The sequence below is a fragment of the Oncorhynchus mykiss genome, chromosome 3 (assembly GCF_057628025.1).
Source record: "Oncorhynchus mykiss isolate SJ-2025 chromosome 3, ASM5762802v1, whole genome shotgun sequence".
NCBI classification, from domain to species: Eukaryota; Metazoa; Chordata; class Actinopteri; order Salmoniformes; family Salmonidae; genus Oncorhynchus; species Oncorhynchus mykiss.
In genome coordinates this window covers 53449082-53466206 of record NC_143024.1, presented here as the reverse complement: position 1 = coordinate 53466206, position 17125 = coordinate 53449082, and the positions used below count along the sequence as shown (strand labels likewise).

The following is a 17125-nucleotide window of genomic DNA, read 5'->3' as shown; positions in this document are numbered from 1 at the left end:
TTTACAATGTGTAGTAGAGCAAGAGTTGTATTGCACACACCCACTTTTCTCCTCCCCTCATAAAAACCTCCTCCAAAGCCAGAGGGGAGGGGCATGGTTGTCCTGGTAACAGGTCTAGCCCTAAATTGCTGGAGAAAATTACGCCAGAGATTGCCACTGTGAGTGTTCATGTGACTGCTCTCAATGCCTGTCCGTCCGCATGAATTAATCTGGAAAGTCTGTTTGAGTGGCAATTTGATACAATGAGCATTTCTGATGTTGTGTATTTGTTTATGCCAGTGTGCCTGTCTCTCTCCCAGGATCAGGTTTGTTTGTAGTTTGTTTGCAGAGTTCAGAGCTGTTTGATTAAGCAGTAAGACCTGGGTGTGGGGGTGTGGCATATGACCAATATACCATAGCTAAGGGTTGTTCTTAGTCCAAATGCAATGCGGAGTGCCTGGATACAGCCCTTAGCCGTGGTATATTGGCCATATACTACAAACCCCCGAGGTGCCTTAACGCTATTATAAACTGGTTATCAACGTAATTAGAAGAGTACAAATAAATGTTTCGTCATACCCGTAGTATATTAGATAAGAATGAGTAAGACAGAGTAAGACCTGGCACTGGTGTGGCTTGGTGTGCTCCATTCTAAACACTTCAACATTTTCACTGGTGCAAATCAAGCATGATACATCTCGCCCTTTATGTTTGCATGTCCCCGATATGTACTTTTCCAAACATGCACAGACAAGTACGTGTAATTTGGTGAGTGCCCACGTGTGCAGCATGGCAGCCCTCTCCACCCCTCCCTCTCCTCCTGTTCTGTTTTTCTCTCCTCTGCTCTGTAGCTTCGGTGTTGGGCCACTGTGGCACATGGAAACGAGGATATACGTGTTTGAACAATGAGCTCGTCTTTGCCCCTAGCACGGTGCCAGGATCCATATACCACACACACACTTGAATGCGAACACACATGCATGCTTAACTAGAGGCGTTACACAAAATCTGTGTGTGTGTGTGTGTGTGTGTGTGTATGTGTGTGTGTGTGCGTGCGTGTGTGTTCATGCATGCATGTGTTTGGCTGTGTAAGTATATGTTCTCTTGTAAAAGTGAGAGACAAGGGAGTGGGGGGATTTTTGTGTTTATTTATGGGGCATTTTGTGTTTATTTATAAAGCATTTGTAGAATACAATGACAAGAGCTCACTTTATCACTGTTAGCTATGGAAGGCAGTCAGGATTGACACCTTGTTCTGGTAGTTATTTGATTATGTTAGGGTTAGCAATCATGTTAGCCAACCAAGTTTCAACTTCAACACTTTTGCCTTCGCTGACTCAAACATCTTAAACATTTTGTGTTCGTTTGTGTGTATGTGTGTGTGCTTTTCTGTGTTTATGCATGCATGTGTGTGTGTGTATGTGTGTGTGTGTGCGAGTGTAATCCTTCACACCTCCTTAACTTGAAAGTTTGACCTCCCTGCATTCTTATAGTTGAACCCTGAACCCTCACCTTTCCCTACTTTGGAAGAATGATGCTCCTATCCTGTCATTCATCCAATGCGTGTGTTTCCTCCTACACTCTTTCAGATGTCTCATTTCATCCTCTCTTTCCACATACAGTGTGTTCGGAAAGTATTCAGACCCTTTGACTTTTTTCAACATTTTGTTACTACAGCTTTATTCTAACATTTAAAAAAAAATACAAATCGTCAGCAATCTACACACAATACCCTATATTGACAAAGTGAAAACAGGTTTGTAGATTTTTTTGCAAATGTATTAAACATAAAAAACATAAATACCTTATTTACATAAATATTCAGACCCTTTGCTAAGAGACTTGAAATTGAGCTCAGGTGCATTCTGATTGCATTGATCAGTCTTGAGATGTTTCTACAAGTTGATTAGAACCGTAAATTCAATTGATTGGACATGATTGGGAAAGGCACATACCTGTCTATATAAGGTGCCACAGTTGAAAGTGCATATCAGAGCAAAAACCAAGCCAAGAGGTCGAGGGAATTGTCTGTAGAGCTCTGAGACAGGACTGTGTCGAGGCACAGATCTGGGGAAGGGTACCAAAACATTTCTGCAGCATTGAAGGTTCCCAAGAACACAGTGGCCTCCATATTTCTTAAATGGAAGACGTTTGGAACCACCAAGACCCTTCCTAGAGCTGGCCGTCTGGCCAAACTGAGCAATCGGGGGAAAACGGTCAGGGAGGTCAGAGAGGTGAGGGAGGTGGTCAGGGAGGTGACCAAGAACCCGAAGGTCACTCTTACAGAGCTTACGGAGGTGGGAGAACCTTCGAAACGGACAACCGTCTCTGCAGCACTCCACCAGTCAGGCCCTTATGCTAGAGTGACCAGACGGAAGACACTCCTCAGTAAAAGGCACATGACAGCCTGCTTAGAGGTTGCCAAAAGGCACCTAAAGGACTCTCAGACCATGAGAAACAAGATTCTCTGGTCTGATGAAACCAAGATTGAACTCTTTGGCCTGAATGCCAAGCGTCACATCTGGAGCAAACCTGGCACCATCCCTACCGTGAAGCATGGTGGTGGCAGATTCATGCTGTGGGGATGTTTTTCAGCTGCAGGGACTGGGAAACTAGTTAGGATCGAGGCAAAGATGAACGGAGCCAAGGACAGAGAGATCCTTGATGAAAACCTGCTCCAGAGTGCCCAGAATCTCAGACTGGGGCAAAGGTTCAACTTTCAACAGGAGAATGACCCTAAGCACACAGCCAAGATAATTCAGGAGTGGTTTCGGGGCAAGTCTCTGAATGTCCTTGAGTGGCCCAGCCAGAGCCCGGACTTAAACTCGATCGAACATCTCTGGAGAGACTTGAAAACAGTTGTCCAGCAACGCCCCCCCATTCAACCTGACAGAGCTTGAGAGGATCTGCAGAAAAGAATGGTAGAAACTTCCCAAATACAGGTGTGCCAAGCTTGTTGTGTCATACCCAAGAAGAGTCGAGGCTGTAATCACTGCCAAAAGGTGCTTCAACAAAGTACTGAGTAAAGGGTCTGAATACTTATGTACATGTAATATTTCCCTTTTTTAATTTTTATAAATTAGCAACAACATTTTTTGTTTTTTGTTTTGTCATATGGGGTATTGTTTGTAAATTGATGAGGTAAAAAATAAGGCAGTAACTTCACAAAATGTATAAAAAGTCAAAGGGTCTGCTGAATGCTTTTCGAATGCACTATATCTCCCCCCTCGTCTACTTTTGCCTGTTCCTCAATGTACCTGTGCTTTGCTACAGATTTCCTACATATTTCCCTTGTTGTGTTGAGGACTCTGTCCTGTCGCTTTTCATCGTCTATGTTTTAAGGTTGGATTTCCTATGTTGGTTCTGTTTCCCCTCTATCGCTTGAACATGCACGACACTTGTGTGCACACGTGAAAGAAAGCACGAACGAACGCACACACACACATCCCATCATCTCAAATGTTATATTGTGAATAAAATCAGTTCCAAAGGATGGTGTGTTCCTTACAAATGGGTATATTTGAAAAGATCCCTCTGCTGGTTAAGCAATATAAAAAACACTCCGCTTTTATCTTCAGATCTCTGTCAGTGTGCTGAATATATACACCATGAAATAAACAACACTGATTCTAGTGTGACATCTGCAATATTGACCAGGGCAAAGCACTGGATACTTTTCAGGTTTTATAGAGATCCATTTTTACATCTGAATGACATAAGCATATGCAGTAGTAAAACACGTTACCATGTCATAGGGTTTTTATTGAAAGGAATGAACAAAGATAATGGGGATTATAACATTCCTTAGCTACAAAAAGATCCAAGCAACTCTAAAAATCTTTCTGAAAGTCTTGCCTTCTGGAAAAGTGTCAACCATTTATCTTTAACTTGAAAATCTTAGACTCTACAACTAGGAGCCAAGTAGCACATTCAACAACAGTGTCTTAGCATCTTTAAGATGTAAACAAACATGTTACAACAGGCTGGATGGATTAGGCAAACGTGGTTTTGTCTAACAGTCTTCCTGGGAACTGTAACGGCTGGCTATTGGCCAGCTGCCTTCACCCATGGGCCACTTGGCAAGTTTGGTTGATCAGCAGGTTTTTCATTTTGAATATCATGGAAACCCCGGGCACACCTGTCTTTGTCGAAACTGCAGTAAATATATATATATATATATATTCACATGAATTCTAAGAGTGGAGCAAATAAAAAAAATAACTCTGAACAATATGTTGATATAGAAGGAATCAATCTTGACAATAAGTGTCGCTGAGAAGGTACAACCTTTGTTGTGGCTTCATCTATTGACTATAGGAATAACAGAAGACACAGGAGCTAGAGTTGCACTCCCATGTACTGCATCTACTATCCTGCCTTGATGACGAGCTAGTCTCGCCCCACCCACCCACAACTATAACTACACTGTAAAAATCGAAAGTCTCAAAACACTCTGAAAAGCAGTGCACCTAAACTAAGATCTGGTGTTTCGGAGGGTGTTTGAAAATAAACCCAATGTACTGTAAATGTTGTAATGCACAGAATGTCTTTTTGTGTCTTTAAGCATGCTGTGAAAACCCTTTGGAGGGTTTCAGCACATGTAAAAGCAACATCAAAACACCAAAACAATTTCTCACACAAATCAATGGTTTAGAAATGTAAATAATTTATAGCCTAAATATTGAAAATAAGGGGCTATGGAGATTTTTTGGGGGGGGGGTGGAACTCCGCCCCAAAAATGTTCAATGCTTTAATTAAGACAGCTGAGAAACAGGAAAAGCAATAAGATGGTACATTTCATTGGAATTTTTCACACTCAACCACACTGACTAACTGACTCACTTGTGACTGACTGATTCATGTACAAATAATATTGAGTAGTTAATTATTATGCAAGATGATTTGTAGATCAGTCAGGCTTGACTCACCTTTAACGTCGGATGCAACGTAAAACGCACCCTGTGAGAGGTCAGTCTGACGTCAATCAATCAAATGTATTTATAATGCACTTTTTTACAGTTGTCACAAAGTGCTTATACAGAAACTCAGCCTAAAACTCCAAAGAGCAAGGAATGCAGATGTTGAAGCACGGTGGCTAGGACAAAATTCCTAAAAAGGCAGGAACCTTGGAAGAAACTTAGAGAAGAACCAGGCTCTGAGTGGTGGCCAGTCCTCTTCTGGCTGTGCCGGGTGGAGATTGTAAGAGAACATAGCCATTAAGGCCAGAAGTTATTCAAGATGTTAAAATGTTCATAGATGACCAGCAGGGTCAAATAATAATCACAGTGGTTAGGTGGTTAGTGCAACAGGTCAGCACCTCAGGCGTAAATGTCAGTTGGCTTTTCATAGCCGAGCATTCAGAGGTTGAGAGGTTGAGAGAGAGAGAGAGGTTGAGAGAGAGGTATGGAGAGGTTGAGAGGTTGAGAGGTTGAGAGAGGTAGAGAGGTTGAGAGAGAGGTTGAGAGAGGTACAGCAGGTCCAGGACAAAGTAGCACGTCAGGATTCAATAACCAAAGGCAGAACAGCAGAAACTGTATCAGCAGCACGAACAGGTGGACTGAGGCAAATTAATGTTCCTTTCATTTGATGACATTCTGAAAGATGTCTTTAATGATCACACCTTCCAGCACACATGGGATAGAAATTATGTAGTGCAAGTCAAAGGCAGTCAGTGCCGTTTCAGGACAAGTTTTTTTTTTCATGAACATGGCCTTTTTTCTATTACATTTTTCTATTACATTTTTCCCCCACTGTCATTGTGGGAAGTTGTTTTTGTTAGGGCTACTATAGCCCTTGTAAGCTTCACAGTTGTTTTTGTTATTTCTTGTTTTGTTGGCGACATTTTAACAAATAAAAGAAAATGTACGCTGACCACGCTGCACCTTGGTCTTCCTTGAACGACGGCCATAACACAGGTTGTGAGAAAATGTTGAGGTGCCTTGCACACTCTTGCCTGCATCTCAAATCAAATCAAATCAAATTTTATTTGTCACATACACATGGTTAGCAGATGTTACTGCGAGTGTAGCGAAATGCTTGTGCTTCTAGTTCCGACAATGCAGTAATAACCAACAAGTAATCTAGCTAACAATTCCAAAACTACTACCTTATAGACACAAGTGTAAGGGGATAAAGAATATGTACATAAAGATATATGAATGAGTGATGGTACAGAGCGGCATAGGCAAGATACAGTAGATGCTATTGAGTGCAGTATATACATATGAGATGAGTATGTAAACAAAGTGGCATAGTTAAAGTGGCTAGTGATACATGTATTACATAAAGATGCAGTAGATAATATAGAGTACAGTATATACATATACATATGAGATGAATAATGTAGGGTATGTAAACATTATATTAGGTAGCATTGTTTAAAGTGGCTGATATAGGGGGTAATCATTAGTTTCTATTGGACAAATTCAGGTATGGTTATCTTGTTTTATTCCGTTTAAGAAAAGAAGAATCAGAATCAGCAGAATAAATACACCCCTGATCACACATAAACACAGTTCACTTGTTGTATTCCTTCTCACATCTATTTGCTCTCCGCATCTCAACTTTTCCTTTTGTCGCTTGTGGACATCAATGCACAACACATCAGTTGTGTGACCAGGGGAAAGCCAAGGCTTGTTCCAAGCCAAGCCATATCATAACTGCTACACACAGCTTACATTGTCGTTACCATATTAGCTAAAGTAACATCATAGTCAATATACAGTGGGGCAAAAAAGTATTTAGTCAGCCACCAATTTTGCAAGTTCTCCCACTTAAAAAGATGAGAGAGGCCTGTAATTTTCATCATAGGTACACTTCAACTATGACAGACAAAATGAGAAAATAAAATCCAGAAAATCACATTGTAGGATTTTAAATTAATTATTTGCAAATTACGGTGGAAAATAAGTATTTGGTCACCTACAAACAAGCAAGATTTCTGGCTCTTACAGACCTGTAACTTCTTCTTTAAGAGGCTCCTCTGTCCTCCACTCGTTACCAGTATTAATGGAACCTGTTTGAACTTGTTATCAGTATAAAAGACACCTGTCCACAACCTCAAACAGTCACATTCCAAACTCCACTATGGCCAAGACCAAAGAGCTGTCAAAGGACACCAGAAACAAAATTGTAGACCTGCACCAGGCTGGGAAGACTGAATCTGCAATAGGTAAGCAGCTTGGTTTGAAGAAATCAACTATGGGAGCAATTATTAGGAAATGGAAGACATACAAGACCACTGATAATCTCCCTTGATCTGGGGCTCCACGCAAGATCTCACCCCGTGGGGTCAAAATGATCACAAGAACGGTGAGCAAAAATCCCAGAACCACACGGGGGCACCTAGTGAATGACCTGCAGAGAGCTGGGACCAAAGTAACAAAGCCTACCATCAGTAGCACACTACGCCGCCAGGGACTCAAATCCTGAAGTGCCAGACATGTCCCCCTGCTTAGCCAGTACATGTCCAGGCCCGTCTGAAGTTTGCTAGAGAGCATTTGGATGATCCAGAAGAAGATTGGGAAAATGTCATATGGTCAGATGAAATCAAAAATATAACTTTTTGGTAAAAACTCAACTCGTCGTGTTTGGAGGACAAAGAATGCTGAGTTGCATCCAAAGAACACCATACCTACTGTGAAGCATGGGGGTGGAAACATCATAATTTGGTGCTGTTTTTCTGCAAAGGGACCAGGACGACTGATCCTTGTAAAGGAAAGAATGAATGGGGCCATGTATCGTGAGATTTTGAGTGAAAACCTCCTTCCATCAGCAAGGACATTGAAGATGAATCGTGGCTGGGTCTTTCAGCATGACAATGATCCCAAACACACCACCCGGGCAACGAAGGAGTGGCTTCGTAAGAAGCATTTCAAGGTCCTGGAGTGGCCTAGCCAGTCTCCAGATCTCAACCCCATAGAAAATCTTTGGAGGGAGTTCAAAGTCTGTGTTGCCCAGCAACAGCCCCAAAACATCACTGCTCTAGAGGAGATCTGCATGGAGGAATGGGCCAAAATACCAGCAACATCAGGTGAAAACCTTGTGAAGACAGAAAACATTTGACCTCTGTCATTGCCAACAAAGGGTATATAACAAAGTATTGAGATAAACTTTTGTTGTTGACCAAATACTTATTTTCCACCATAATTTGCAAATAAATTCATAAAAAATCCTACAATATGATTTTCTGGATTTCTTTTTCTAATTTTGTCTGTCATAGTTGAAGTGTACCTATGATGAAAATTACAGGCCTCTCTCATCTTTTAGGTGGGAGAACTTGCACAATTGGTGGCTGACTAAATACTTTTTTGCCCCACTGTAGCAAATAGAACTAACGCATTAGTAAACCTGCTATAATCATGCAGTAACGTTACAGTGTACAGTCAGTAAGCAGTTTACCACTTACAGTGGTGTACCTCGATGGAAATAAATTAGTAAAACCAAAAGCTTACCTTGACTTGGAAGAGTTCCAGTGTTGTGTTGGATAGTCACAGCCAGCTAGCTAACATATCATCCCTCTGTTTGAGCAGGGTGTTTGAGTAGGCTAAACTAGCTCGCTGCATTTGCTAGATAATAATCATGCAGTAAGTAAAAACTGAAAGTGAAAAAAATGATTACATCTCTCTCTGTATCTCTCTTGCTTCTCCTTCATTTTGGAAGAAATTAATTTGTTAAACTATTGTCTTTATCTTTGAGTCAACTACTTAAAACATTTTATATACTGCAGTGCTAGCTAGCTGTATCTTTTGCTTTCAGGAGTAGATTTATGCTCTGATCCTTTGATTGGATGGACAAACTGTCAGTTCATGCTTTCAAGGGCTCTGATAGGTTGGAGGACGTCGTTTGTTGTCCTCCAACCTGTCACAATTACTGGGAAAGTCTATGGAAGGGGGTGAGAACGTTAATTTACAGTACTGTAAGGTACCACATCAAAGGGCAATTTTAAAACAAACAAAAGAACTGTATAACCCACAGGCAAATACTGACTGTTTTTTCAATGGAATGTATTTCCCATTCAAAGCCATAACCACCATGACTAAATCCCTGTTTGTACCTGATGCTAACATGCGTCCTTTGTCCTGATCTTGTCCACATTCTGATTGTGCCTACATTTTCAGAAATGCATCTACACATGGTCATAAAATGTCTCTTATCTGTCCACTTGGTCCATATTGTGACCTGATTTCTTAATCTCTCCCTTGTATGCAAATTCTTTGAGATATATTTTTTCAAACTAATATTTAAAAACACAGTATTGATGGCCTGAGTCAATGGTGCCATCTGTTAATGATTTTAGAGGGCTGGATAATGATGATTTAAAAGGTTTTACCGGATACTTCCGGCGCCGACAGAGATGGCCGCCTCGCTTCGCGTTCCTAGGAAACTATGCAGTTTTTTGTTTTTTTTACGTGTTATTTCTTACATTGGCACCCCAGGTAAACTTAGGTTTCATTACATACAGTCGGGAAGACCTGCTGAATATAAGAGCAACGTCAACTCACCATCAGTACGACCAGGAATGACTTTCCCGAAGCGGATCCTGTGTTCTGCCTTCCACCCAGGACAACGGAATGAATCCCATTCTACGACCCAAAACAAAGACCTCGTAAAAGAGGGAAATGTAGCGGTCAGGCTCCGGAGACGGGCACATCGCGCACCACTCCGTAGCATACTACTCACCAATGCCCAGTCTCTTGACAACAAGGTTGATGAAATCCGAGCAAGGGTAGCATGGCTAACGTTCTTTGCTTCACAGAAACATGGCTCACTCGAGAGACGCTAACGCAATCGGTGCAGCCAGCTGTTTTCTTCACGCATCGCGCCGACAGAAGCAAACATCTTTCTGGTAAGAAGAGGGGCGGGGGAGTATACCTTATGATTAACGAAACGTGGTGTGACCACAACAACATACAGGAACTCAAGTCCTTCTGTTCACCTGACTTAGAATTCCTCACAATCAAATGTCGTCTGCATTATCTACCAAGGGAATTCTCTTCGATTATAATCACAGCCGTATATATACCCCCCCCCCCCCCCCAAGCAGACACATCAATGGTCCTGAACGAACTTTATTTGACTCTTTGCAAACTGGAAACCACATATCCTGCGGCTGCATTCATTGTAGCTGGGGATTTTAACAAGGCTAATCTGAAAACAAGACTACCTAAATTGTATCAGCATATCGATTGCGCAACCAGGGCTGGTAAAACCTTGGATCATTGCTATTCTAACTTCCGAGACGCACATAAGGCCCTCCCCCGCCCTTCTTTCGGAAAAGTTGACCACGACTCCATTTTGTTGCTTCCTGCCTACAAACAGAAACTAAAACAAGAAGCTCCCGTGCTCAGGTCTGTTCAACGCTGGTCCGACCAATCTGATTCCACGCTTCAAGACTGCTTCTTTCACGTGGATTGGGATGTGTTCAACATTGCGTCCAACAACAACATTGACGAATACGCTGTTTCGGTGAGTGAGTTCATTAGAAAGTGCATTGATGATGTCGTTCCCATAGCAATGATTAAAACATTCCCAAACCAGAAACCGTGGATTGATGGCAGCATTCGCGTGAAACTGAAAGCGGGAACCACTGCTTTTAACCAGGGAAAGGTGACCGGAAACATGACCGAATACAAGCAGTGTAGCTATTCCCTCCGCAAGGCAATCAAACAAGCTAAACGTCAGTATAGAGACAAAGTAGAGTCACAATTCAACAGCTCAGACACAAGAGGTATGTGGCAGGGTCTACAGTCAATCACGGATTACAAAAAGAAAACCAGCCCCGTCATGGACCAGGATGTCTTGCTCCCAGGCAGACTAAATAACTTTTTTGCCCGCTTTGAGGACAATACAGTGCCACTGACACGGCCAGCTACCAAAACCTGCCGACTCTCCTTCACTGCAGCCGACGGGAGGAAAACATTTAAACATGTTAACCATCGCAAGGCTGCAGGCCCAGACGGCATCCCCAGCCCCGTCCTCAGAGCATGCGCAGACCAGCTGGCTGGTGTGTTGACGGACATATTCAATCAATCCTTATCCCAGTCTGCTGTTCCCATATGCTTCAAGAGGGCCACCATTGTCCCTGTTCCCAAGAAAGCTAAGGTAACTGAGCTAAACGACTACCGCCCCGTAGCACTCACTTCCGTCATCATGAAGTGGTTTGAGAGACTAGTCAAGGACCATATCACCTCCACCCTACCTGACACCCTAGACCCACTCCAATTTGCTTACCATCCAAATAGGTCCACAGACGATGCAATCTCAACCACATTGCACACTGCCCTAACTCATCTGGATAAGAGGAATACCTATGCGAGAATGCTGTTCATAGACTACAGCTCAGCATTTAACACCATAGTACCCTCCAAACTCGTCATCAAGTTCGAGACCCTGGGTCTCGACCCCGCGCAGTGCAACTGGGTACTGGACTTCCTGACGGGCCGCCCCCAGGTGGTGAGGGTAGGTAACAACATTTCCACCCCGCTGATCCTCAACACTGGGGCCCCACAAGGGTGCGTTCTGAGCCCTCTCCTGTACTCCCTGTTCACCCATGACTGCGTGGCCATGCACGCCTCCACCTCAATCATCAAGTTTGCGGACGACACTACAGTGTTAAGCTTGATTACCAACAACGACGATACGGCCTACAGGGAGGAGGTGAGGGTCCTCGGTGTGTGGTGTCAGGAAAATAACCTCACACTCAACGTCAACAAAACAAAGATGTTTGTGGACTTCAGGAAACAGCAGAGGGAGCACCCCCCTATCCACATCGATGGGACAGTAGTGGAGAGGGTAGTAAGTTTTAAGTTCCTAGGCGTACACATCACGGACAGACAGAATTGGTCCACCCACACAGACAGCGTCATGAAGAAGGATCATCAAGGACAACAACCACCCGAGCCACTGCCTGTTCACCCCGCTATCATCCAGAAGGCGAGGTCAGTACAGGTGCATCAAAGCAGGGACCGAGAGACTGAAAAACAGCTTCTATCTCAAGGCCATCAGACTGTTAAACAGCCACCACTAACATTGAGTGGCTGCTGCCAACACACTGACTCAACTCCAGCCACTTTAATAATGGGAATTGATGGAAATTGATGGAAAATATATCACTAGCCACTTTAAACAATGCTAATTAATATAATGTTTACATACCCTACATTACTCATCTCATATGTATATGTATATACTGTACCCTATATCATCTACTGCATCTTTATGTAATACATGTATCACTAGCCACTTTAAACTATGCCACTTTGTTTACATACCCTATATTACTCATCTCATATGTATATACTGTACTCGATACCATCTACTGCATCTTGCCTATGCCGTTCTGTACCATTACTCATTCATATATCTTTATGTACATATTCTTTATCCCTTTACACTTGTGTGTATAAGGTAGTAGTTTTGGAATTGTTAGGTTAGATTACTCGTTGGTTATTACTGCTTTGTCGGAACTAGAAGCAAAAGCATTTCGCTACACTCGCATTAACATCTGCTAACCATGTGTATGTGACAAATAAATGTTATTTTATTTGACTGTCAAGATCTGTCTGATCCAGACACAATGCTTGCCTGATTACCTCTGGAGGTGTTCAGAAAGATCAGATCACAATCAGATAAAAATGCATTAATAGTCTACACCTGTCTTAAAATGTGGGCACAATCAGAATGTGGACAATTTCAGGACAAAGGACGCATGTTAGCACCATGTTTTATGCTGCTAAAATGTCATGCTGCTGCCATGTTTTGTTGCAACTATGTTGTTGTCATGTTGTGTTGCTACCATGCTGTATGTCTTAGGTCTCTCTTTATGTAGTGTTGTGTTGTCTCTCTTGTTGTGATGTGTTTTTTGTTTATTTTTTTTATCCCCAGTCCCCGCAGGAGGCTTTTTGCCTTTTGGTAAAGGCACATACCATGATAAAATCTAACATTTCTCAGAGACATTATCTCCCTATCCCTAAAATAGAATGTTAGGAACAATCCCATCCTATGTGTAAAATGCTACATTCCACGACAATCATTACAATCAATAATTTATGTAACCTGTGAAGAGGACACACATCTAATTCAACACTGTTGACCTTCCTGAAATGAAAGCTAACAACATAAAGTTGTGGAATCCTGGTCCCGGAATGATAACATTCCCATTGCGCATATTTGGTCGCGCATGCAGACATTCAGAGTTTCCTGCTCCTCCCTTACCCCCCGATCTGAAAAAAATAGGGGAGAGGACAGGAAGAGAGGATTCCACACGCTCGGCTGTGGGGTGAACTGGGAAGTGCCTCCCCCCCTCCCCGTTCTCTCAATCTCCGTGGAAATTGTGTGGAATCCTGTAGTCTGGCAGTGTTGCCTTTGGGTGACCCTGACATTGACCACAACTCCTCCTGGTCAGCTCAGTTCAACTGTAAACATAACAGAACCTGGCCAGTGAGACCATATTGAAATTTCTTGTCAGTGGTGTGTACAATTCCAAATTAAAGACTTTTCAACTTACCTGTATGGTATTTTAAATCTGTCAGCTGGACATGTGTATATCATGTGTGTGTGTGTGTGTGTGTACCAGTGAAGGCTGTTGAGATGGCTCATAAAAATGTATGGAACAGCACAAATGGAATGGCATAAACCATGTGTTTTATGTATTTGATACCATTCCACTGATTCCGCTCCAGCCATTACCACGAGCCCGTCCTCCCCAATTTATGTGCCACCAATCTCCTGTGTTGTGGATGTGTTTAACTATACTTGTGGGGAGCCTAAACCGAAAAAAGGGAGTTTAGGGTTAAGGATAGAATTAGTGTCAGGGTTAGGGGTTAACTTGTGTCCTCCCACAAGGTTAAATAAGTCTATATGTGTGTGTACGTGTGTGTGTGTGTGTGTGTGTGTGTGTAGAAAAGACATCACCTGCCATGTACCTGTTGTCTCTTTCCTCTGAAGAATTCATATTTCCTCTTGAGAGTGACGTTATCTTAACCATAAATGTGAGAATCGACACTCGACAGCAATATTGTAGATCGACCAAGGTCACTTTTCATGATATAAATTATTTATTTACATTACAGAAAAAAGACCCCACCAAGACAATGTAATAACTATTGGAAATAGACCCAGTAATACATAACCAAACAGAGCTGTACTGTAGTACCATAGATTCCTCTTAGTGACCTATACCACAGGTGCAAGGCATCACGTGTAGACCCCCTCCCGGCCCAACCCCCTATTGGTTCTACCCCTAAAAACAACCAACATTCCCCCACGAACATCAGCTAGCCCACATCTATAGCCCCCCCCCCCCCCCCCCCCCCCCAATCCCCATTGTTTCCCCCCCAATCCCCATTGTTCAATTCCTCATGATCGGGGTCGGCAAGTTGGGGATTGTGCAACCTCCTAGATGCCGATCTAAGGTCAGTTTTGTCCCCCTCCCACCACCCACTCCCTTATAGTTAATTCAGGTTGGGATTGTAGGAAAGAAGGGTAAAGCTGATCCTAGATCTGTGTCTATGGTGCAATTTGGACCCAGAGCGGAGCGAATCTTAGGGTTTCCTCCATTGTGGGGAGGCTCAGTCAGATGAGGCGGGTTGAGGCGCGCATGGTGTTCTCTGAGCTGTAGTGGGTGGCCTTCTGCTTCTGCCGATTGACCCTGTTGCTCCGCGGGCACTTCCTGTCCAGACAGGAAGTGGAGTAGAGGACAGGAGAGGAGAGAGATAGATAAAGAGAGAGACAGAGAGACAGAGACAGAATGCTATGCAATTTGCCCTATGTTCAGTATCCAAGGCTTTGATGGTGAAACTCATCGTATTTCATTAGAAAGAAATAGTTCTTATTTATTGAACCCCAGTTGGTTTAGTAGCTGGATTCCTCATATACTTGAAGATACACCAATAAGCCAAGAAGGGCATTGGATTGCTTTGGAAATGCTTGTTATAAAAATAAGATAGCCTTCATTGCCACCTAGTGGAGTGGTTAATGACATGCTTGTCCATAGAGAGAAGTGAGAAGTCTAAATAAAAGCTTATCCGTCAACAATATATTACTACCAGATAGCACTTGTTCAATCCAAATAAATAAATCAAGTGGAAGAAATATGCTAAGTTATTGAGTTTGTAAGAATCTAAAGGACAATGTTCCCTTTAACTGTAGTTAAAGGACTTCAATTTTTTAACAAAAGATGACTTATAATGCATTTTATTTAGGGCTGTAAAACGAATAAAAAAAAATGAAAATCCAATGAACTCGCAGGAGTTGCAAAAAAATTGCTTAAAGTGAGCTGTAATTAAGATGTTTCATACAAGAAAACAGAAATCCTGATGTCTTGATTTTGTCTAATGTAACGGTTAACAAAATTGGGTAAATTGAGAAAGAACACTTTATTTAACCTCAATGTCTATCTGTATAGATTATGTATTTTGGATGTTTTTTTGTGTTTTTTTCAACGCTTTCAGACAATTTTATTAATGGTGGATTTTTATTTCTTCCACTAAAATGACAAAAGATTAACTTGAGTTTAATGATTAACACCCCTAATTATATTGAAACTCCTGTTGATTTTTCTACTTCTTTGATACATATTAAATGGTTGGAGCTATTATGAATTTATTCAAAATATTCTGTACCACGTTCTATAATCTATAATGCTGTAAAACTAATACCCCTAGGGATTAATGATGCAAACCATTAAAAGCAGAATTCAGCAATTAACAAAATTTTGATTAAGCAGCATGGAATGGAGAACCTAGGGAGGATCCATTCCCATAATGAGGCACAACTTTGTCTATACACTTTGAACAAAAGGCTCTATAAATGAATGTTATATATTCTTCCCGAAATACATAGATTGGTCTTCGGCCTATTCTTTTGAAGATGTTTATCAACTGTACACATAGTATTTTTTACTATTTGTTCCCTGTAAAAAATTCTATAATATATTAAATGATATTTCTGCATTTAGAATGCGGGAGAATTATGGGGATGAGGGTGCTAAATAAATCCAAATGTATTAAAGGTAGAGAGTCGTAAAAATGTGTGTGTGTGTGTCGTTTGCTATAGAAGCGATGTGAATTTGTTTAAACTGCATTGAATTCAGAGGTTTACAGGGAAATAAATGAACGTAATGAGCTTCACAGACAGTCCGTATCTTTCTATCACACTTCTCTCTCTCTTTTCATTCTCCCACTCTCCCTCTTCCTTTTCCATATCTCAGTCTCCTTTTCTCTGTCTCTCTTTCGGTCTCCATCTGTCTTACTCCCTCTAATTCTTTCAGTCTCTTCTAATGTCTCCCTCATTCATTTTCTGTTTCTAATTTTTCTCTTTATCTATCATTGATCTTTCTCTTTCACTCTCTCCCCCCGTTCTCTCTCTTATTTCTACCTCTGTTTCTCCCTCTCTATTTGGAGGAGTTTCATCTTGGTGATAGCTTTAAAAACTTTATTAAATGTCATGTTTTGCATAGGTCAGCCTGGGGGCGGAAGGCTGCTGGCTGAGTGGCAGAGTGTGTGTGGATTGCATATGTGTGTGTGTGTGTGTGTGTGTGTGTGTGTGTGTGTGTTTGTGTGTGTGTATGTGTGTGTGTGTGTGTGTGTGTGTGTGAGAGAGAGAGAGAGAGAGAGTGCACAGTGGGAGCAGAGATCTTCTCCATCCTCCCTGTGATGCGAAAGGTAAACAAGATGACCTTTCTGCATTCCCTCCACAGCACCTGAACGTAACCCCCTATGATTGCACTCCCTCTCATCATGACATCCCCAATGTGGAAAATTGATCTCTGTTTGTGTATGTACTGTATACAGTCCTCTGTGGGAGTAGGTGGGCACGCATTCATGCATAATGTAATGAGGTAATGTAATCTGTTTCCTGTCTCATGGATAGCAGTATGAATATTAGGGTGCAATTGCTTTGGGCAAGTTTTTGTGTGTGTGTGTGTATGCACAGCATGTGAAAGTATACGCCTAATGGTTGTGTAATGTAGTGGTTCTCAACCTCCTTTGGTTACTCAACCCCCAATCACTCCCTGTGGATGGCCAAGGTACCCTATGTGTGCTCACACAAGTGTGTGTGCGTGTGTTTGCACAATGTGGTTGTGTATGTGTGCACATGCATGTGTATGCGTGTGTATACTGTATGTGTGTGCATGTGTGTATGT

The 17125-nt window shown here is 42.1% G+C and overlaps 1 protein-coding gene across 1 annotated transcript in view; it reads right to left on the bottom strand.

Moving 5' to 3' along the window:
* Window positions 1-14017: 14017 nt before the first annotated feature.
* The window catches only part of LOC110519971 (tomoregulin-2-like), a 182662-nt gene continuing 179554 nt past the window's right edge, over window positions 14018-17125 (bottom strand). The window contains exon 10 of the mRNA XM_021596899.3: window positions 14018-14650. Within this exon, the coding sequence (XP_021452574.1) occupies window positions 14554-14650 (97 nt within the window). The 3' untranslated portion in view covers window positions 14018-14553. The remainder of the gene's footprint in view (window positions 14651-17125) is intronic.